This window comes from Pristiophorus japonicus, chromosome 2 (genome assembly GCF_044704955.1).
Source record: "Pristiophorus japonicus isolate sPriJap1 chromosome 2, sPriJap1.hap1, whole genome shotgun sequence".
Lineage (NCBI taxonomy): Eukaryota > Metazoa > Chordata > Chondrichthyes > Pristiophoridae > Pristiophorus > Pristiophorus japonicus.
The window spans coordinates 345,339,831-345,363,353 of record NC_091978.1 but is presented as its reverse complement, the minus strand read 5'-3'; the positions used below and the strand labels follow the sequence as shown (position 1 = coordinate 345,363,353).

General features: G+C 42.6%; 2 protein-coding genes across 12 annotated transcripts in view; one reads left to right on the top strand and one right to left on the bottom strand.

The window, feature by feature from the left end:
- sclt1 (sodium channel and clathrin linker 1) overlaps window positions 1-18,040 on the bottom strand; it is a 111,899-nt gene extending 93,859 nt beyond the window's left edge. For 3 of the 7 annotated variants that reach the window (XM_070872184.1, XM_070872193.1, XM_070872194.1), the window contains exons 1-2: window positions 8,219-13,297; window positions 820-887 (exon numbers count right to left, since the gene is read on the bottom strand). In XM_070872184.1, coding sequence (XP_070728285.1) covers window positions 820-887; window positions 8,219-8,255 — 105 coding nt within the window. In that variant the 5' untranslated portion in view covers window positions 8,256-13,297. Of the gene's footprint in view, window positions 1-819; window positions 888-8,218; window positions 13,298-17,489; window positions 17,896-17,921 lie in introns of those variants that run through there. The other 4 variants (XM_070872185.1, XM_070872186.1, XM_070872187.1 and 1 more) reach the window with 4 other exon arrangements.
- Window positions 17,385-23,523, top strand: part of c2h4orf33 (chromosome 2 C4orf33 homolog) — a 49,834-nt gene continuing 43,695 nt past the window's right edge. For 2 of the 5 annotated variants that reach the window (XM_070872210.1, XM_070872195.1), the window contains exon 1: window positions 21,986-22,118. In XM_070872210.1, coding sequence (XP_070728311.1) covers window positions 21,998-22,118 — 121 coding nt within the window. In that variant the 5' untranslated portion in view covers window positions 21,986-21,997. Of the gene's footprint in view, window positions 18,145-21,985; window positions 22,119-23,523 lie in introns of those variants that run through there. The other 3 variants (XM_070872199.1, XM_070872217.1, XM_070872202.1) reach the window with 3 other exon arrangements.

The following is a 23,523-nucleotide window of genomic DNA, read 5'->3' as shown; positions in this document are numbered from 1 at the left end:
TCGTATATCTCCTAGTCTTCAGTTAACGGAGGAATAAACACTCTGACAGACTGTGAAATTTGAATTATAACCTACGAATAAATATGCAGGAGGGGGAGGAAATCACATGCTGGTTACTGGAAAGTAAGTACTCCAAAAAATCGTTTTTATATTGTTTTGCTCATTTGTCCATTGCTTATAGCAGTCTTTTATAGTAATTAAGGCAGAATATTCATACCATAATTATTACACATTGAACATGCACTTTTGCCTCTTTGTAAAAAAATTTGCACTTAACATGTACTTGAAATTCAGTACCATTTTTCAAAATCAAATCATATACAAAACAGATATACTTATACTTGCTCCAGCAACAATACAAATTAGGTTGCCAACATTTTGCCACTTCCTGCAATAAATCATTTACTTTATTTAAGAGCTATCCAAAGTTCAAGCAGTCACAGTGACTTTATATAAAAACTAGTTGATGACATTTCCCACTGAGAAGATAATGTACGAGTATATTTTACCTTGAGAAGTTCTGTAGTTAGCAGGTTGAATAACTGATATCTCGCTCTCTTTTGTGGGGGGGGGGGGGGTGGGAGGGTAGCTTGCGAAAATAACCCCCGAAAGAGTTAACAGCATACCATACATAGGGAAGAAAATAATTGAGATCTGCCACCAAATATTTGAAGTTTGGCCAATCAATACAGAAATTGTGTGGTAGATAACGAGTGCAACTCCAACCCGGTTACAGTAATCCTTCAGTAACATTTAAAAAATGTATATAAATCGTAAAAGATTAACATTTGGAAAATATAATTTTGGAAATGACTTTACCTGACCAACAGCAGATTTGGGCAGCTGTGCTGTTTGATACTGGCTGAGCACAGCATTTAACCGCTGAACTATTGGAAACAAAATGGAACACAATAGAAGTCAACATTTCGTATCATCTTTTTTATTGTTACAGTATTCTGTGTAGAACATCTTCCCATTAGAACCTACCCGAGGACAAATACCGCTTCTCTAAATTTAGACGGTACTGAACTCCTGTGGGGGAGAATACTGATCACTATCACCGGATTTTCCAAGATATTTTTTTCTTTTAAAACTTGTGGTTAAACAATACGATTCAAAATTCACACCTTCTACAAAGTCTCTGTACATAAAAAATAAAAGTTAATTAAATAGCAAAAAAAAAGGACAAGGTAACAAAAAGAATTACTTCACTTTCTCCTTAAGTTTTTTTTTAATTGGTTATAAGGGAAACTAAACTAGAGGATAGGACAAAAGTATACCGTAAATATATATTTACACCAGAGACCTCATTTTTGGCTATTAACTCATTTGGTTTCCAGTTTTAAAATTTGCTTTACATTAAAAAAATGCTATGGCATGGATTTTGCGATCAGTGGCGAACAAGCAGCACTAGCCGTTCAATCATCATCATTGGCGGTCCCTCGAATGAGGATGACTTGCTTCCACGAGTTCACAGATGTTTCAGTGAAGGACCCTATGTTCGAGTTCTGAACTCCAATTGGGGTGGAAGATGCCTGTGCGTGGATTTTTTTAACGTGTGGTGACCGTTGCACACCAGCCACCACACAGTCTTGACAAAGCTAGGCCTTTATCCAGTGGCAAGGGTTAACCAGGATGACTGGAGACCTGCTCTGTTGCACGGACCTAGTGCGCACACATATCGCAGTGTGGGCAGGCCTGTGCTTTTTAACATATCGTTGCTTGCTACGGAGAGACCATTAGTAGCCCAGATCAGGACTTCACACTGTTCGCTAATGGCTGAACTAACATGAAATCTTGCGCTCCTGCATGTTTTAAGTTTGGTCTTGACTTGAGCGCAGCATTATCGTTCAAAAGGGAGATACTCTTTTGTCTGATTATTGATATCAACTAAATCATCGAATAATACAGCACAGAAGGAGGCCATTGTGCCCATTCTCGGTTGTGCCGGTTCTCTGAAAAAACTCTCCAATTAGGAACATAGGAACAGGAGTAGGCCATTTAGCCCCTCGAGCCTGCTCTGCCATTAAATGAGATCATGGCTGATCTGCGACCTAACTCCAGATACTCATTCCCCAATTAGTCCCACTCCCCTGCTCTTTTCCCATAGCCCTGCCAAATTTTCCCCTTCCAGTATTTATCCAATTCCCCTTTGAAAATTATTATTGAACCTTTCAGGCAGTGCATTCCAGATCACAACAACTCGCTGCGTCAATAAAATTCTCCTAATTTGTCCACTGATTCTTTTGCCAATTACCTTAAGTCTGTGTCCCTGCGATTACTCACTCCCGCCAGTGGAAACAGGTTATATCCCTATTCACTATCAAAACCCCATATAATTTTGAGCACCTCTATTAAATCTCCTCTTAACCTTCTCTGCTATAAAGAGATCAACCCCAGCTTCTCCAATCTCTCCATGTAAGTGAAGTCCCTCACCCCATTCTACTAAATCTCCTCCGCACCCTCTCCAAGGCTTTGACATCCTTCTTAAAGTGCAGTGCCCAGAATTGGCCACAATACTCCAGCTGAGACCTAACCGGTGATGTATGAAGGTTTAGCACATACTATTGAAGGGACTGAAGGTGGTCCTCCTACTCTTTCCATTCTAGTGTCAGCAAGCCCAGGCAAGATCACCTTGTGACAGGGAAACCATTCATTTCAAAACTTTAACTGTCAACAACAACAACTTTATTTATATAGTGCATTTAATGTAGTAAAACTTTCCAAGGCGCTTCACAGCAGTATTATAAGACAACAACAAAAACCTGACACCGAGCCGCATAAGAAGAAATTAGGGCAGATGACCAAAAACTTGGTCAAAGCGGTAGGTTTTAAGGAGCATCTTGGAGGAAAGAAAGGTAGAATGGAGGGGAGGTTTAGGCAGGGAGTTCCAGAGCTTGGGACCCAGGCAACAGAAGGCACGGCCATCAATGGTTGAGCTAGCCGTTCATTACACTTACACTTGCCCACACACTTTCTATGGGATTTTACACTGGAACCTGCTGTGATTAGAAAGCCATTTTGGCACAGCGCCCTCTACAGAGCATCTGGGCCCTGTGTGAACAGCACAAGCAACTGTGTATCTCCCGAAGCAAACAGACTGAATAATTATTAATGAGGGGCGCAGAGTCAGAACCAGGAAGTGCAAGTTAGAATATTTAATTCAATGCCAAATCATGTACAGAAAGCGAAATGGAGAGGGAAAGAAAGATTGGACTAAGAGAGAGAAGAGAGACAGTAAGAAAAAGTATTTAACATTTATTTCAAAAATGTTTTATATTTTTTTTAAATCTCCAACAATAATTAAAATCTGAAGGAATGAAACTTCACACTTGTAAAAGTTATTTTTTGATGCCAAAGAGGTTGTTTGGCAGCAATTAAGACATATCATGCCATTAAAAAATTATTTACACTGGAATAGACAAGCCCTAACTTTTTATGGTGAATTTAGTGGGTAACTCCCATGTAAGTAGGCCATTTAGCCCCCGAAGCCTGTTCCACCATTCAATGAGATCATGGCTGATCTGTGACCTAACTCCATATACCCACCTTTGCTTCATATCTCTTAATACCTTTGGTTGACAAAAATCTATCAATTTCAGATTTAAAATTAATAATTGATCTGGCATCAACTGCCGTTTGCGGAAGAGTGTTCCAAACTTCTACCACCCTTTGTGTAAAAATGTTTCCGAACTTCACTCCTGAAAGGCCTGGCTCTAACTTTTAGGCTATGTCCCCTAGTCCTAGACTACCCAACCAGCAGAAATAGTTTATTTCTATCTACCCAATCGTTCCCCTTAAAATTTTGAAAACTTCCATCAAATCACCCCTTAATCTTCTAAATTCCAGGGAATACAATCCTAGTTTGTGTAATCTCCCTGTAATTTCACCCTTGGAATCTGGACATTATTCTGCTAAATCTATGCTGCATTCCCTCCAAGGCTAATATATCCTTCTGAAGGTGTTGTGCCCAGAATTGAACATAGTACTGCAGATGTGGTCTAACTTGGCCTTTATATAGCTGCAGCCTAACTTCTACCCCCTTGTAATCTAGTCCTCTAGATACAAGGCCAGAATTCTATTGCCATTTTTGATTATTTTCTGCACATGTCCATGGCATTTTAATGATCTATGTACATGGACCCCGAAGTCTTGCTGGACCTGACCATTTAGAAAGTACTCTGATCTATCCTTTTAGGTCCAAAGTGGATGACATCACATTTACCTATATTGAAATCCATTTGCTACAGTTTTGCACACTCACTTAATCTGTTAATATCTCTTTGCAATTTTATGCTTATAGAATCATAGAATGGTTACAGTACAGAAGGCGGCGATTCAGCTTCCATCTACATTGCTTACAATGCTATCTATCTTTGTGTCATCGGCAAACTCGGATATGTGGCTCTCTATCCCGTCATCTAAGTCGTTAGTAAATACATAGGATATATGGCACAGAAATAGGCCATTCAGCCCATGCCAGCATTTATACTCCACTCGAGCCTCCTCCCGTCTTTCCTCATCTAAATCAATCAGTATAATCTTCTATTTCCTTCTCCCTCATATGCTTGTCTAACCTCCCCTTAAATGCATCTATACCATTCGCTTTAACCACTCCCTGTGGTAGCAAGTTCCACATTCTCAACACTCTTTGGGTAAAGAAATTTAATTCTGTCTGTATCCACTCTATCAAAACCTTGGTACTGTGAATACGGTGAATAGTTGAGGCCCCAACACAGATCCCTGTATGACATCACTTGTCATATCCTGCCAATTAGTGTACCTGCCCATATCCCTACTCTAAGCACAGCAACTTCACACTGTTCCATGTATTTCAATTGCAAGTCTCTGGGCGAGATACCAGTATAGCGAAGCTTCTGAAGGAGCAGGACAACTTGGACAGCCACTTCCTGATTTCCACATTTGATGCGCATGTGCAGGCGCTGGAAATTGCTGTATGATTTACACTTTAATAACGTGAGCTGATAACCTCACCGTTACTTTTACCGCAAAATCCAGGCCTATAAATCTATTTGTTTATTCATCTTGTTCCTTATCTGCTGTAACAAAGCAATAGTAATGTAGTAATGTTTTGCGCAGAAAATCACTATTCTATTCAGCCTCCCCTTCCAAACCACCCATCACTTTCCTTACCATGATTCTGAAATAGCCCAACCTAATTCCCTTTCCAAATAGGAATTTTTCCAGACCTTTTTAAAACCTGCTTTCTCTTCCATCAGCCCTACTGGTAATGTGTTCAATAATTCTATCACTATCTTCCTATTTTAAAAAATCCTACATTTTTTATTGTCTGTTAACACCCTTAATTGTAAACTGTATCCTCCAGTCCTCAAATCCTGTGCCCAACAGAAGAACTTTTCTGGATCCAAATTCTACATATCCATGGAAATCCTGAAGGGCTCTATTAAGTTTCCCTCATGTTCCTGTTCTCCACACAGTAATGTCCCAAGCTAGACACAACTAGGCCCTCTCAGATCAGGAATCAGCCTCGCAGGCCTCCTCTGGACTCCTGCCAATAATTCTACATTGTTCCTGCAATGGAGAGCAAAATGGAACAACGTATTCCAACTGCAGCTGCAGTCTCAACAAGGCCAGATACACATTCAATATCATCTCCCTGGACTTATAAATCACCCCCTTAGCTCTACATCCCAACATTTATTTGTTTTCTTCACTGCCTGTGAACACTGAACCGATTGTTTTAGCAACCCATCCATCAAAAACCCCCAGATCGTTTAACTAGCCTAAGTTTTAGGTTCCATTGCTTCAATGGAGCAGCTTTGGGCCAGACACACGTTCAATATCATCTCCTTGGACTTGTAAATCACACTCCTAACTATACATCCCAACATTTTATTTGTTTTCTTCACTGCCTGCGAACACTGAACTGAAAGTTTCAATAACCCATCCATCAAAACCCCCAGATCTCTTAACTAACTGGAGCACATTGCCATTTATCATCCTCACTTCTCTCTAATCTCATGACTTTACACTTATTTGTGTTGAACTCCTTCTCCCATCTCTCTGCGCATTGACTTATCCCAGCCATAACCCTTTGGACTGTTGGCCATTGGTTAGAATCACTGGCCAGTACACCTAATTTACTCTCATCCACAAACAGAAAATACCTTTGATAATTATTATACAAAACTATCAACCTAAAAGTTATCACAACCTCTGTGGAATTTCATTGGTAACCTGTTTTCACTCTGACACCACCCCACACACCACCAATCTGCCAACTATATATCAATCTAGCCTAATACTTTTCCCTCAAATCTGCCACCAAGCTCATGGTTTACAGGGCTGTAGTGATACCCGCCCTCCTGTATGGCTCAGAGACGTGGACCATATACAGTAGGCACCTCAAATCGCTGGAGAAATACCACCAACGATGTCTCCGCAAGATCCTGCAACTGCCCTGGGAGGACAAATGCACCAACGTTAGCGTCCTCGATCAGGCCAACATCCCCAGCATCGAAGCACTGACCACACTCGAACAGCTCCATTGGGCAGGCCACATTGTTCGCATGCCTGACACATGACTCCCAAAGCAAGTGCTCTACTCGGAACTTCTACAGAGCAAGCAAGCCCAAGGTGGGCAGAGAAAACGTTTCAAGGACACCCTCAAAGCCTCCTTTATAAAATGCAACATCCCCACCGACACCTGGCCAAAGACTGCCCGAGGTGGAGGAGGTGCATCCGGGAGTGCGCTGAGTACCTCGAGTCTCATCGCCGAGAGCATGCAGAAAACAGGCACAGGCAGCGGAAGGAGCGTGCGGCAAACCAGTCCCATCCACCCTTTCCTTCCAACGACTGTCTGTCCCACCTGTGACAGAGACTGTGGTTCCCATATTGGAATGTTCAGTCACCTAAGAACTCACTTTTAGAGTGGAAGCAAGTCTTCCTCGATTTCGAGGGACTGCCTATGATGATGATGATACTTTGCCACCAATCCTATGTGCATGCACCCTTGTAAATCAGTTTACGTGGGATGGTGTCAAATGTCTTCCTGAGATTGGATATATAGCGTCCATGGCTTCACCCTTATCCACCAGATCTGTAGTCTTACTTAAACAAATTAGTCAGATAAGACCTGCCAGGGTGTGAGAACCAACCAGAGGGTCCCCACCCAACTCAGACAACTAATAATTTTTAAATTTTTTTTAAAATCAAACAATTTTTGTTACAATAGTACTTTCCCCTTCCAATGGTGATGTATTTAGTTAAAAAGTACCCCCACTGGAATTTACTTTCCTTTTAATATTTAAGGATAGTACAAGATGTTAAAGGGTATATTGGATACATACATACCTCCTGTGCAAAGTATTTACCTGTTACCTCTCATGCAATTCATCAAAGATCTTTTGCTTTGGGACTGTGTGTTTAGCTCACTATCCTTTCAGCCCTGGAGCCTGGGTTTAACACAGCTTGGAATGAGGGAATTATTTAGCTGTGAGGGACATCACAGTTGAGCCAGATCCAGTCCTCACTCAATGTTCAACACACACAGAGGTCAGTGGACAGCAATCAGGAGCAGGTAGCCTTGTTGATTTTCAAATCTGAGTCAGGCACTGAAATTAGCTAGATCAGTGCATAGCAGATCCAAGCTAGGGCTTTCTTGGTTTCTTTGGCTTACCGATTCACTGCATTAGCCAGCTAAGCCATCAGACAGAAAGGCAAGAGGTTTTTTAAAGACAAATTTGCAAGTAAAGCACTTTACACTGACAGTGATGTAAGATCCCTCTGTAAAAGTGTACTTGCTTTACAGTGTGTTACATACTAAAGCTATAGAATGAATTTGATTTTACTACAACATATGCAAGGCACTGAATTAATCAACTATATAAACTCACAACACTATGGTATGAGAAATGTGAATATCAATTCGCATGCTATGGCTACATGTGACTTTTAAGCCTTCTAGTTAGTTCTTGTACATCATTAAGTTCCTCGGGATATTTTTTAATAGCTGAGCATATAGGTGCACAATAAAAAGTCCAGGAGATGATTTCAAAGCTGCTGTACATTCCAAGGCACATGTAACATGTACATATAATTTTGCTTTAATAAGTTAAAATAATTGATGGATTACATCTTTGTAACACAACTCTATGCATTTATAAATATTAGATCAAATTTTTCTCAGAAGTGAATCTTACTGTTCTCACATGTTCTGCTGCTACGTAAGATTTACCTTGATCCCTCAGAAAGGCTACTTCAGGTGTTTCCATGTCCTTTGTTTAGGGTGTCTCAGAAGACTACAAACTGCAGGTTCCAGCTGAGGTCTGAAAAATATACCAGTTTTGAAAATAAAAAGTAAGAGCAAGTTGCAAGTTTGTAAGACTTGTAAAATATAAAAATGGGTTCCACTGATTGCCTGCTACATTATTCTTGGTTAGTGTCATTTTCAAAGAATCATAGAATAGTCTATATACAACTCCCTTTTGAAAGCTACTACTGAATCTGTTTCCACCACCCTACGAGGCCATGCATTCCAAATCCTAACCACTTGCTGCGTAAAATGTATTCCCTCATGTCGCCTGCTTCTGGTCTTTTTGACAATTACCTTAAACCTGTGGCCTCTAGTTATCGACCCTTCAGCCATTGGAAACATTTTCTTCTGACATCCAGCTTTTTACAAGAATCTACATTCATTTTTCATGTGACAGTGTCACTATTTTGTACACTTATACTTTCTTAAAAAAAACTTTATATACACTATGGCCTAGAAATTGCAGTGGGAGGCTTGCCGCTGGCATATGCCTCCGAACTGAAAAAGAAAATCCAAACTTATTTGGTGTCTCCAGAGCTTCGGACTGGTCCGGTCCTGGGCCTGCAGGTGTACGCCTGCGTAAAGGCCCACAGATCCCAGGGGTGCAGGCGGTTCACAAGTGTCCCTGGGATCACGTGGGCCAGGCCAACCAATCACAAAAAGAGGGATTCCTATCATGCTTATTGGGATTCCATTTGCGTACGGAATGCACATAAGCATAATACCTGTAGTAATCCACAAACCAATAACATTTCACTCCACTTAAATAAAAATAAATTTGAAAAATAAATAAACATTTTAAAACGGGCCAAAATTTACCTAAACTAATTTTTAAATTATGTGTATGTTTAAATCATTAAAAAAAATTATTTTAACCCTTATGCGGGTAAAAGGCGGCCTTATGCCTGCATACGCTGTGTGTACGCTTTCAGAAGCACTGTAAAATCTGGGCCAAAGTCTTTGATCATACCAGCCAGATCCAAGAGTTCACAACTCCCTCTAGTGGAAGTGATTGCAAAACTGCATTGTAATCAAATGCTCCAGATATGTCAAACCAGAAGAGAAGCTCTAATGGTTTATGAATATCATCTGATGCCAGGGGTGATTACACCCTTACATTTAGACTCTGTTGCATTTGTAATACATTTGATTTGAGCATTAAATTTGTACGTTTTAACGTTACCATTTTGCAGTGCCTTACGTCAACTAGAACAGGTGCAGAACACTCTACATGGACACGAGGGTAACAGCCGGAAGAAGTGGTCCACGTTGGAACCAAAGACATAGCATAGAAAAGGAGAGGTCCTATAGACAGAGTTTCAGGAGCTAGAGAGGAGACTGAGTAGAAAAGCAGTGAAGTCTTGCTACAGTTATACAGGATATTGGTGAGGCCACACCTGGAATACAGTGTGCAGTTTTGATTTCCGTATTTACGAAAGGATATACTTGCTTTGGAGGCAGTTCAGAAAAGGTTCACTAGGTTGATTCCAGAGATGAGGGGGTTGACTTATGAGGAAAGGCTGAGTAGGTTGGGCCTATACACATTGGAGTTCAGAAGAATGAGAGGTGATCTTATCGAAACGTATAAGATTATGAGGGGGCTTGACAAAGTGGATGCAGAGAGGATGTTTCCACTGATAGAGGAGACTAGAACTAGGGGGCATAATCTTAGAATAAGGGGCCGCCCATTTAAAACTGAGAATTTCTTCTCTCGGAGGTTTGTAAATCTGTGGATTTCGCTGCCTCAGAGAGCTGTGGAAGCTGGGACATAGAATAAATTTAAGACAGAGCTAGACAGTTTCTTAACCGATAAGGGAATAAGGGGTTATGGGGAGCAGGTGGGGAAGTGGACCTGAATCCATGATCGGATCAGCCACGATCGTATTAAATGGCAGAGCAGGCTGGAGGGGCCGTATGGCCTACTCCTGCTCCTATTTCTTATGTTCTTGTGTTCTCACAGGTGGTAATCTCTGGATTATTCCCAGTGCCACATGCTAGTAAGTACAGGAACAGCAAGATAAAGCAGCTTAATCTGTGGCTGGAGAAATTATGCAGGAAGGAGGGCTTCAGATTCCTGATGCATGGGGACCAGTTCTGGGGACCTGCAGAAAATGGATGGGTTGACCTGAACAAGACTGGGACGACCTGAACAAGACTGGGACCAATATCCTTGCGGGGAGGTTAACTAGGGCTGTGGGGGATGGTTTAAACTAATTTGGCAGAGGGAAGGGAAGCAGGTTGAAGCATCGGAGAGGAGAAGCAAGAGGACTGGGAAAGACGAACAGCATTAAAGATAGTATCAGACAGGGGAGAAATGCGAAGCAGATTAAGGTGGGTTTGGAGTGCATTTGCGTAAATGCACGGAGCATGACAAGTGAGCTGCAGGCACAAGTTGCCACATGGGGTTATGATCTTGTGCCAATAATAGAGATATGACTCAAACAAGGGCAGGAATGGGAGAAATAGGGAAGGACAAAAAAAAAAGAGGGCAGCGATGGCAGTAGTGATCAAAGATACTGTTACAGTCCTGGAAAGGGATGATGCGCTTGTGGGTTCGAAGACAGAATCTTTTTGGCTGGAGTTAAGGAGCAGAAGAGGAGCTGTTACACTGTTAACAGCGATATTAACGTGGACAAACACTATATTTCATTACTTTCCCTAATTGCCAGCTGTTTGTGTGTGTGTGTGTGTGTGTGTGTGTGTGGGGGGGGGGGGGGCGTCCACAGTATAGCCAGTGTCGGAGCAGTAAATGACTGGCCGCAACTTTGGGATGTCAGCGTTTAGATGCGCATGTGCTAAATCCTGTGGTTGCGGTCAGTTTCAGGGTAATGCCAGCGAACACTGACAGTTCTCCGTCATTACCTATCAGGTTTAGAGTAGTTGTGGAAAGAGACAAAGGACAATCAATAGTAAAGATATGCAACTGGAAGAGGGCTTATTTCAGTGAGTTGAACTGGAATCTGGCCCAGGTGAATTGAGAACAAAGATTGGCAGCTTACTTCAGGGCCAGCGGCGCACGCCTTTGCTGCTGACCGCAAATTCTGGGCCAATGATGTTAAAAAAGCATCTGCGGGATCTGTGGCTTTATAAACAGAGGGAGAGAGTACAAAAGCAAGGAAGTTACGGTAAATCTTTATAAATCACTGGCTTGGCATCAGCTGGAGTACTGTGTCCAATTCTAGGCAAGCATATCAAGGCCTTGGAAAAGGTGGCGAGGAGCTTTACTAGAAAGGGATGAGGGACTTCAGTTATGTGGAGAGATGAGAGAAGCTGGGAATGTTCTCCTTAGAGCAGAGAAGGTTGAGAGGAGTTTTGATAGAAGTGTTTAAAATTTGTGGTTTTTGATATAGCAGATAGTGAGAAACTGTTTCCACTGGCAGGAGGATCAGAAATGTGAGGACACAGGTTGAAGATAATTACCAAAGAATCAGAGGGGAGATGAGGAGAACATATTTTTTATGCAGCAATTTATGATCTGGAATGGACTGCCTGAAGGGTTGGTGGAAGCAGATTCAATAGTAACTTTCAAAAGGGAATAGGATCTACTGTATACTCAAAGAAAAAAATTGCAGAGCTACGGGGAAGAGCAGGGGTGTGGGACTAATTGGAACGCTCTTTCAAAAAGCTGGCACAGGCAAAAATGGCCTCCTTCCGTGCTGTAAATTCTTTGATTCGCTCTTTCCCCATATTTTCCTGTGGCCCTCCCACCAAAAAACAACAAACCAACTCATTATCATTCCTAGACTACTATGTCTGCTGAAACTGCTATATATGCCAGACAATTTACTTTTAGCAGTCTGCCCCTTGTCCTTAATACTTAAATCATTCCCCCTCCATTTTTCACTTTAAAATACCACTGCAATGAGGGGTGTAATATTGGCTAGAGAATTGTATTTCCAAGTTTGCAGATGACATTAAATTAGGAGAGACAGTAAGTAGCGCAGGTGGGAGCTGGAAGTTGCAGAGACATCGACAGATTAAACAAGTAGACAAAACGATGACAGATGGCGCCTCATGTGGGCAAGTGTGAGGTCATCCACTCTGGAGCCAAGAAAGATAAATTGGGGTATTTTCTAAATGGTAAGAAACTAGGGCCTGTAGAACAACAGATAGATTTGGGAGTCGAAGTACACAAATCATTTATAACTGGTAGACAGGTAAAAAAAAAATCAAAAAGGCTAATGGAATGTTGGCCTTTATTTCAAGGGGGTTGGATTGCAAAGGGGAGGAAGTTATGTTTCAGTTACAAGAGCCTTAGTCTAACCCCATCAGGAGTACTGTGTTTAGTTTTGGGCACCACACCTCAGGAAGGATATATTGGCCTCAGAGAAGGTGCAGCGCAGATTCAACAGGGTGGTACCTGGACTTAGAGGGTATTATATGGTCAGATTGCATAAACTTGGCTTGTGTTCGCTTGAGTTTAGAAGGTTATGGGGTAATCTAATCGATGTATTCAAAATGTTAAAAGGATTTGTAGTGTAGATACAGAGAAACTATTTCATTTGGTGGGGGAAAATCAAGAATGAGGGGACATAATCTTAAAATTATAGCCAGGCCACTTAGGAGGAAATTCATTCAGCACTTTTACATATAAATGTAGCAGAAATTTGAAATCTCCAAAAGGTTGTGGGATGCTGGGACAATTGGAGTGTTCAAGACTGTGATTTATAGCTTTTTGTTTGCCAAGGGATTCAAGGGATTATGAAGCTAATTCAGGTATACTGAGTTGAGGTACAGATCAGCCATACTCGAGGGGAAGAATAGCCTAATCCTGTTCCAATGTTCCGAAGATGGTTTATACTTTCATACATATACTGGACAACATAACATTTTAACAAGTCGTTTCCATCCCACATGTAAATTTCATAGATTCATACAGCACGGGAGACCATTCGGCCCATTGTGTCTGCACTGGCTGGCTCTTTGACAAGCTATCCCATTAGTCCCACTCCCCTGCTCTTTCTCCACAGCCCTGCAAATTTCTCTTTTTCAAGTGTATATATTATATATATATCCAGTTCCCTTTTAAAACTTATGATTGACTCTGCTTCCACCACCCTTTCAGGCAGTGCACTCCAGGTCATAACACGTTGCATACATTTTGTTTTATAATTGCTGATCATAACACATATTCTAAGAACTGTAGTTGTTGTTTATCAAAACTTATACAATGGCTCTTACTCCCTTCTAAAGTTTTTAATACAAGTGCTAAGTTATGTCCTGATTGACTCTCAGGAGTGTACACAATCACCTGATTGTACTGCAGCAACATAGCTACAACAGCTTGAGATGCATTCAATCTATAACTCGGACATTTTGAATTAATATAACAGATTACCAAACAAACTTACAACCCAGCTTTACACCATGATGGAGTCACACACCACAAATCCAAGCCATGTAAGGAGAGGGTCTGACAGCACTTGGAATCAGACTAAGACCTGACCCTGGAGTTTTGTTACCGTTTTCATGTCAATGTGCAGGTGAAAACATTTAGCATCAATGCATTAGTGAAGTATAGCTATACCTTAAGCCCCATGACTTTCTGCAATCGTAAGCCTTACAGAACCAGAAGTTTACACGGCTGTCCAATTTGAAAAGTATTGTAAATAAAGATTGTAGATATAATAAAAAAAACATTTTAAATGTGCAAATGTTTTTCAGGTCATTACTGTAGCTATTCATTCTCAATCATCCATTATTAATGAAAGCCATCAGAATCAATAAAATGTTAACCACCAATTGCACAATGTAGTACCTAGCAAATTTCAGAATACCTGCACTGTCTTATTAGGTCTGAGCCATGGCTCCGTCAGTAGCACTCTCGCCTCTGAGTCAGAAGGCTGTGGGTTTAGAGTCCCACTCCAGAGACTTGAGCATAAAATCTAGGTTGCCACTCCAGTGCAGTACTGAGGGAGTGTTGTACTATCACAGGAGCCATTAAACCGAGACCCCACCTGCCCTCTCGGTGGGCATAAAAGCTATCATGTCTCAAAGAGCAGGGGAGTTCCCTCTGGTGGCCTGGCCAATTGCAACAGTACAACAGTGAATACACTTCAAAAAGTACCTTGACTTTAAAGCAAAGTGGAAGGCGCGATATAAATGCAAGTTCTTTCTTTATTTGATAGTCAACCAGAACTAAAGTAAGATTTTTACAAATCGTTTAGGAACAAATATACTGGGCCGAAATTCAGGGTCCGAATAAGGCCCGTTACCGCCGTTTTGTGTCGGCCATGCGGCGGAATCGAGTGACCACCGCGTTGCAGTCGATGGGCCGCCCCAACCCAAATTTAGCTTGGGGATTCTTCGGCCTGTCCCCATTTCCGCCCCGCTGTTGCCGACCGCCGCAAGCATGTCATCAAAACGCGCACCGCCGGTCTCCCACACCTCCAGAACACTCCGACCCAAATTCACCTAAAAAAGAAAAATCGGCAATCCACCACGCGGTGCCCCCGACAGCTTTCTGTCGATGCACCTTCTCCTGACTGTGTGGCCTGGCAGCACGGCGGCCCTTCAAGGGGAGGGTGCACTGCCGCGGCTGCCACGTTTTTATTTTTGCAGGCCAACTTCGGGATCAACCGTAAAATTATTGCCCCGTGTTTGGCCGAGCCGGCAACAGTTTGCCTGGCACCCCCTCGTGGGGCTGCTCTCCCTGGTGGCCCAGTGGCCGAAGCTAAAAAATCCTCGATTCTCTCCCCTTTAATGGAGGAGAGCGTGGTGACGCACACGTGCAGTGACAGCATCAGAGACTTGATCCCGCCCCAACTTCCGCTCCTCTGCAGGACTTAACCCCGCACATCCGCCCCCACTATGACCGACACCCGGTCCAACGTCAAAAAAAGTTAAGAGTGACGAAAATCGATCCGAAGGCCACCTCATCGCTCCTGGCAAACTAAAAGGTACAAAATCGTTGATGCGCCAGCTTTCTGGTGTGCCTGAATTTCGGCCCCACTGAATCTGATTTTAACTGGTATTATTTTGCAATGTAGAAATATACACGGGAATAGTAAATGTGCATCACTCAACATTTTAAAATACTATTTTTTTTTTCTGGACACGGACATGAAATGAGCGGATCAAAACAATTCCAACACCACTTTACTTTAACAAAGCCTAAGAATTTCCTGGTGAAATCTTACTGTGCTTGCCTTGGTTGTTATGGAATAAAAAATGTTGCTATGGCACCTACATTAAGGTAAACAGTTTGGTGTACTACCAACTACTCACTGTATATTTCCAAAGCAATCAGTCTACTTAAAGTGGTCCCAAATGAACACGATGCAGGATAGCCAGACATGCTAATTTTAAAACAAAACCATTTTATCCACTACAAATACTTGTACTTCCACTGACCCTGTGAAACTCAGCATAGCTTTGTAAAGGCATACAGAATCAAAAAATACTGTCTAGATCTGAGAAATTATTGTGTCTTTCAACAAATTTCAGATCGTAATATATCTATAGTTTGAAAATTGAGTCTCACAACTTAACATTTTGGTATCTAACAATCAGGACTTTTACATTAAAAACATGCATATTCCTCTTAAAAATAAAAGCAAACCTCCACATATTCCCAAATAGAAAAAAAATCTACGAATGATGGAAATTGGAAACAAAAACAGAAAATATTAAAAATATAGGTCAGCCAGCATTCTGTAAACATAAAAAGACAGGCTAATATTTTCAGCATAACCCTTTATCAAAACTGAAAGGTAACCACACATCTTGTTTTCTGTTACCTCCCTAAAATAATCTTATATTACTTTACAGTTTCTTATTAAACAATTTGTAGATTGCTCAATTCATTAGCTCAATCTCTGTAACTGGAGCATTTCTTGTTTGAACCCCATTCTCTTTATAAAAAAAAATGTCAGTTTTAATGAAAGGTATGCAACCAAAAAAGATATGTCTTTTCTCTTTATTGATACTAACTGGCCGGCTGTCCATTTTCACATCTTCACACCAAAGACTCAATGCCGAAAACATTAAAGCATCTTTTCCCCTTGTCTGTTGTACATTTCCAGCATTTAGCATTTTTTTAAATTTCAGTTTCAGGCATGTGCATTTTATTTTTTAAGAAGTCAAGTATTTATGCGTTTTATGCGTTTGCAGCTGACTTTCATTGATCATGGTGCCACTTCTAATCCTCCTACACAAGAACATAAGACATAGGAGCGGCAGTAGGCCATCGAGTCCGCTCCGCCATTTAATAAGATCATGGCTGATCTGATCCTGGGCTCAGCTCCACTTCCCTGCCTGCTCCCCATAACCCATCAATCCCTTATTGTCCAAGTTTAATTGTGATTATTATTGACACTATGAATGCAAATGTTATTGACACGATATTTGCAAATGTGAAAAAAGTGTTTTGTTACCGGGAAAAAGAAAGACATATTTATATAGCACCTTCCATGACCACTGGATGTCTCAAAGCACTTTACAGCCAATGAAGTACTTTTTGAGTGTAGTCACTGTTGCAATGTAGGAAACACGGAAGCCAATTTGCACACAAGCGAGCTCCTACAAATAGCAAGTGATTTGTTTTGATTGAAGATAAATATTGGTCAGGACACCAGGGATAACACTTCTTTGAAATAGTAGGATCTTTTACATCCACTTGAGAGCAGACGGAGCCTTGGTTTAATGTCTCATCTGAAAGACGGCACCTCCAACAGTGCAGCACTCCCTCAGCACTGCACTGGAGTGTCAGCCCAGACTTCTTTCGTGCTCAAGTCCCTGGACATAAGAACATAAGAAATAGGAGCAGGAGCAGGCCATTTGGCCCCTCGAGCCTGCTCCGCTATTTAATAAGATCATGGCTGATTTGATCATGGACTCAGCTCCACTTCCCTGCCCGCTCCCCATAACTATTTTAAATTGAAACTATTAATCAAGTGCCCCCTTAGTAAAGGGACACTAAAACCGACAAATTAAACTTTTAACATTAAATGGATCAAATTAGAACTTGGTTGTCAGGGGTGATGATGCAGCCCACCTCTCGCGGAAGGCCGCGAGCATACCGGTGGCCACCGCATGCTCCATCTCTAGCACCACCCTGGCTCGAATGCAACTGCGGAAGAGAAGCAGGCAGTCGAACTGAACGACCCCCTCGACCGCCCGCTGCTTGGACCGGGTTAATGGCCCCCTTGGCCGTGCTCAGGAGCAGTCCTATGGAGGAGGCCTTCCGACCTACCGGCTCCCCGCAACTTGGGACTTGAACCCACAATCTTCTGACGGGCCCTCGGTTTAACGTCTCATCTGAAAGATGGCACCTCCGACAGTGCAGCACTCGGTCAGCCTGGATTTTTTTTTTTCGTGCTGACACTGTGGATGGAAGCCAGCTGCAGAGACTGGTGCGGTCAGTGCTGGACTGAGCAGACACAGCTCCTTCCCGCGCGCGCTGCTGCCGCTGCCTTCCCAGTGAATGGAACGCGAGCCCGGGAATCCCGCTGTCACCCTGGAGACGGGGCAGCGCCCGGGCCCCCAGCACCGAGCGAGCAGCACCGCCTCGGTGATCCGACACGTCACCCGAAAACACCGCACAATGACGCTGTCACTGCTTGCCAGCGCCGGTCCCGGGTCCCGGTCCATCAGAGGCCCTCTCGCCGCCGCAGTCAACAACTACCTCTCGTCACCGCCGCTCAGATTTTGTTTTTAAATCAAGCCGCCGAACGGCTGAGAGTCGCCACCGAATTAAACCGTCCGGCAGGAAAGAATCAGCCCCCAACTGCAGTTCCGCAGGGAGGAATCTCGCGCCCGGCCGTGGACTGCTTCCTTTCGTTTATTCTCACTTTGTTTGGAGTGACTGAGAAAGCCCAAGGCAGTTTCGCAGACGAATCTGAACAGTTGTAAGTTTAAAAAAAAATTATGACCAAATATACAGGTGTAAAATAACTCGATTCAGGAGAGTGGGGATTGTTTATCGGGGCCCACTGTGACGTGTCATGGGCGAATGACATGACACTTGGCATTGTTTTAAAAGGGCAGAATCTTCACAAGAGTGGAAATAGGAGCCCGGATTCGGAGTGCAGACAGGAGCCAAGGATGGGGAGGAGTGGGGACAGGAGCTTGGGGTGGAGTGGGCATAGGTGTGTGGGGTGGAGTGAGGATAGATGCACGGGGTAGGGTGGAGAGAGGGGTCTGGGGAGGAGTGGGGATAGCAGCACGGGGTGGGATGGGGATGAGGAGCAGTGGGGATAGAAGTGGGGTGGGGTTAGCTGCCCGGGGTAGCATGGCATGGAGTGGGGATAGGAGCGTGATATGGGGTGAGGTAGAGATAAGAGCCTGAGATGGGTTGGTATTGTGTAGAGTGGGCATAGGTGCCCAGGGTGGGATGGGAACAGTCGTCTGGGTTTGGGGTGGAGATAAGAGCCTGAAGTGCAGTGGGGATAGGAGCACGGGGTGGGGTGGAGAGAGGAGCACGAGGTGGGGAGGAGTGGGGATAAGAGCATGGGGTGGGGTGGAGTGGGGATAGGAGCGTGAGGTGGAGATAGCTGCCCCGGGTGGCGTGGCATGGAGTGGGGATAGGAGCGTGGAGTGGGGATAGGAGCGTGGGCTGGGGTGGGAGATAGGAGCCTGTGGTAGGGTGCAGTGGTGATCAGAGTCCAGAGTGGGATGGGAACAGAAGCCTGGGTTCAGGGTGAGGATAGGTACATGGAGTGGGGTGGGGAGAGGAGCACGGGGTGGGGAGGAGTATGGAGCATTTCCGAGTGTGGCGGGGCAGGTGGGGTGGTGGAATATTTGAGAACTTTGAGGCAGTTGGTTTGAGGATTTGTGTTTCCATGATGCAAGCAAGTGTTAAGATGATGCATTTCAGCACAACTAACATTGGTGTCTCATGTTTGTAAGCATTTAAAAAATATTTTGCCTCTTCCCATGCTGGATGAAGCATTTTGACACAATTTACATCATGCATTTACAAATAAGCAAAAGTTTGCTGAGAACTTTTTACAAGAAAATGGTTCCTCTTTATAGGAAATTAAAAAGTTCAACTATGCAAAATTGCAGGATCCTTACAGATACATACTTAAAATATTGCAATGTTGATTGTCAATGTCCAAATAAAAACATACATCCTGCTGTACTTAATGTAATTGTGTGTAAGAATGAATCACAAGCATTGTTGCAATCATCTTAAAGGCTAAAATATCTCTGATTTCGAAAGCCATTTCTAAATTAATTGGCTAGTTCAGAAAAGTTTTCTTTTAGCCCCCATGACAATTAGAACTTTTTTTGATCTCTATAATTTTAACAGCGAGATTGCTGCTGATTTTGTTTTGGTGAATCAGGCATCTGGCCATACAGAAACCAATTGTCGCACGTATGAATCTCAAAACCAAGCTGCTAAGAAATCCACACTGTTTCTGGGGATAAATTTACAGGGGGTTGTCCTGCTTCTCTGTAGCAAAAGAGCAGCAGAAACCTCAACAAGATGGTGTAAACTGGGTTTCTGCAGCTCTTCTGCCAAAATTATGGCAGATGAGTGGGAATTCACCCCCTCTCTGTCCAATATGGAGTGTGCACCACACTTGCCTAAATCCAGAGAGTAGGTGCAGGTTGGCAAGAGCTAAGGCATAGAAACCTCAAAGTGTACTGCTGGAGTTTAACTAGCTAAAAAGGTATAGCATATCAGCACAGAGCACTGGTAAGCTTCCTATTGCTTGTCCAACCATGAACACCAATAAGGTATTGACATTTAGGTTACCTGGAGCTGAATGGTAAGAAATTGAACCACTAGAGATAGCTCTACCCCTCCAGATCTCACTAATGAGCAGGTGCCTGTACAATTATCAGCAGTGTCCTGGAGTGCTTGCCTGGTTCAGATATTGGGTTACCAAGTCTGCTCTAGAGATTTGACTTGATTCGGATCTTCCACCAGAAGGTGCCATGTGTAGTCTTTTTGCCTCCACCCTCCCTGGAGGATATTCATTAATTAGTCATTAGACAATTGAAAGTGCAGTCTTGAGCTTTTGCTATTTGGATAGTAGATACCGGGACCTTCTCGCGTGGGGCTTAGTGAGCAGTACAACTCACCATAAAATATGTGAGTGCATTAGCACCATATTTTATTGTTCAATACTTTTACCAGTCAGAAATGCTGAATATCAGTCGCAGCTGTGTTCTTCTTTCCATCACAATAATGGTAGGCACCAAGCCCTGGATATATGTTCTTATACCCAAACTTCAAGTAGGTAATACTTTCCAGCAGCCTGCAATCTGAAGTCTGAGTTTCCTCAGCTATAAATGCAAAGGCCAATGCTGGATAGCTTGCAATAAATCCCAACCATCTTGATGTTCTAGATATCTAAGTCCCACTGCTGTCTAATTGCCTTACTCAGTACCAACCTTTTAATCCATGTGGCAAAAGACATACTTGCCATAAGGCCAACTCTCCCTTTCATGGTACTCCCTCTTTGGCCAATGTAAGCTGGAGCTATCTCTCTCTGTAGCTGTTTCCTCTTTTTGCTACAAATCCACCTCACAGCATAGTCCTGGATCTTGAACATGCCCTTCTGTTTCATGCTTCAGAGTTCTGAATCATGAAGGAGAACTGGTTGGACACACGTCTTATGTGCCACAAGCCTGTACAGGCACTTTTCTGTCATCGCAGAAAAATAAGACCAAAGCACACTTCACATCTTTTCAGTGCAATTCTTAAAAAGGACTAGCATTTATGTAGTACCTTCATGACCTCAGAATGTCCTTGGGTGCTTTACACCCAATGAAGTACTTTTGATGTGTAATCACTGTTGTAATGTAGGAAACACGGCAGCCAATTTGCACACGGCAAGGTTTCACAAACAGCAATGTGATAATGACCAGATAATCCATTTTTTAGTGATGTTGGTTGAGGGATAATAGTTGACCAGGACATCGGGGAGAACTGCCCTACTCTTCTTTAAATAGTGTCATGGGTATTTTATGTCCACATGAGAGAGCAAACGGGGCCTCAGTTTAACATCTCATCCGAAAGGCAGCATCTCCAACAGCACAGTGCTTCCTCAGTACTGCAGAAGTGTCAGCCTAGAAAAGATTATGTGCCCAAGTCTCTGGAATGAGACTTGAACCCATAATCTTCTAACTTAGAGGCAAGAGTGCCACCAACTGAGGCACAGCTGACACAAGTACTGTGCCAGACTAAAGTTGGCATCCAAAAGGATCCCAAGGTACCAATATGAATCAGTAATTGGGACAGATGCCCTTCTGTTTTTCAATTAATACCTTAGAATCCCTTCTTGACCAATACAAAGCTACCCACCTATGGTCAGCCCAATTTTCAAAATGATGAGTAAAATGTTTTAGATCTCTAAGTGAGTCTGCCAACACAATGTCATCAGCGAAAATGAAGTTGCTGATCACACTTTTAAAAATAATTCATATTTTTTTTAATTGATGGATTTGTGAACGTTGAAGGTGTAGGTTTATACTATTCAGTTCAATGCTCAACATTTTTAAGAATCAGAAAACAGTTTGAAATCGTACTCCTTCTCACTCAGTAATATTACAGTATGTTGCAAAGGCAACCAGAGACGTTGATCTGGAAATCCTGATTGACAGTGTATCGTGTCAGCTCCTGTTTTGGATGTAATGTTACAAAACACTTACAACATTGTAAAGATATACCGCTGCACCACCTGCAGGTGGAACAAGTATTGTAGGTTTATGTTCAAAAAAGGGAGTAAAGATAAACCCAGCAACTACATGTCAGTCAGTTTAACCTCAGTTGTGGAGAAGCTTTTAGAAACCGTAATCAGCGACAAAATTAACAGTCAGTTGGACAAGTATGGATTAATTAAGGAAAGCCAGCATGGATTCGTTTGTGGTAAATCATGTTTAATCAACTTGATCGAGTATTTTGATGAGGTAACAGAGAGGGTTAATAAGGGCAATGCGGTTGACGTAGTGTACATGGATTTGTGAAAGGGACAGTGGTAGCCTGGATACGAAATTGTCTAAGTGACAGGAAACAGAGAGTAGTGGTGAATGGTGAATGAAAACAGAAAATGCTGGAAATCTCAGCGGGTCAGACAGTTCTTGACGAAGGGACATTGACCCAAAACGTTAACTCTGCTGTCTCTCCACAGATGCTGCCTGACCCGCTGAGATTTCCAGTATTATCTGTTTTTCTTCCAGATTCCAGCATCCGCAGTATTTTATTTTTGTCGTTGTGGTGAGTGGTTGTTTTTCAGACTGGAGGTGTTCCCCAGAGTTCGGTTCAGTTCTAGGACCACTGCTTTTCATGATGTATATTAATGACTTGGACGTGGGTGTACAAGGTACAATTTCAAAATTTGCAGATGACACAAAAATTGGAAGTAGTGTTAACAGTGAGGAGGAGAGTGATAGACTTCAGGAAGACATAGGCTGGTGAAATGGACGAACACGTGGCAGATGAAGTTTAACGCAGAAAAATGTGAAGTGATGCATTTTGGTAGAAAGAATAAGGAGAGGACATATAAACTAAATGGTACAATTCTAAAGGGGGTGCACGTACAAAGAGACCTGGAGGTACATATGCATCAATTGTTAAGGTGACATGGTAGATTAAGAAAGCAGTTAAAAAGGCTTATGGGATCCTGGGCTTCATAAATAGAGGTATAGAATACAAAAGTGTGGAAATTATGATGAACCTGTATAAAACACTGGTTTGGCCCCAACTGGAGTATTGTGTCCAATTCTGGGCACCACATTTTAGGAAGGGTGCAGAAAAAATTTACGAGAATGATTCCAGGAAAGAGGGACTTAAGTTATGCTGATAGACTGGAGAAGCTGGCGTTGTTCTCCTTGAAGCAGAGAAGATTAAGAGGAGATTTGATAGGGGTGTTCAAAATCATGAGGGGTCTGGACAGGATAGAGAGAAACTGTTCCCATTGGCAGAAGGGTCGAGAACCAGAGGACACAGATTTAAGGTGATTGGCAAAAGAACCAAAGGCGACATAAGAAAAAACGTTTTTATGCAGTGAGCAGTTAAGATCTGGAATGCACTCCCTGAAAGGGTGATGGAGGCAGACTCCATTTTATCTTTCAAAAGGAAGTTGGATAAGTATTGGAAGGAAAAAAAATTGCAGGTCTACGGGAAAAGGGCAGAGGAGTGGGACTAGCTGAGAGTCGGCATGGGTTCGACAGGACGAATAGCCTTCTTCCCTGCTGTAACCATTCTATGATTCTGTGTGTAGACTATTATAACAGATTTTACTATTGAGCTCTGGTGACATAGGAGTTTTCAA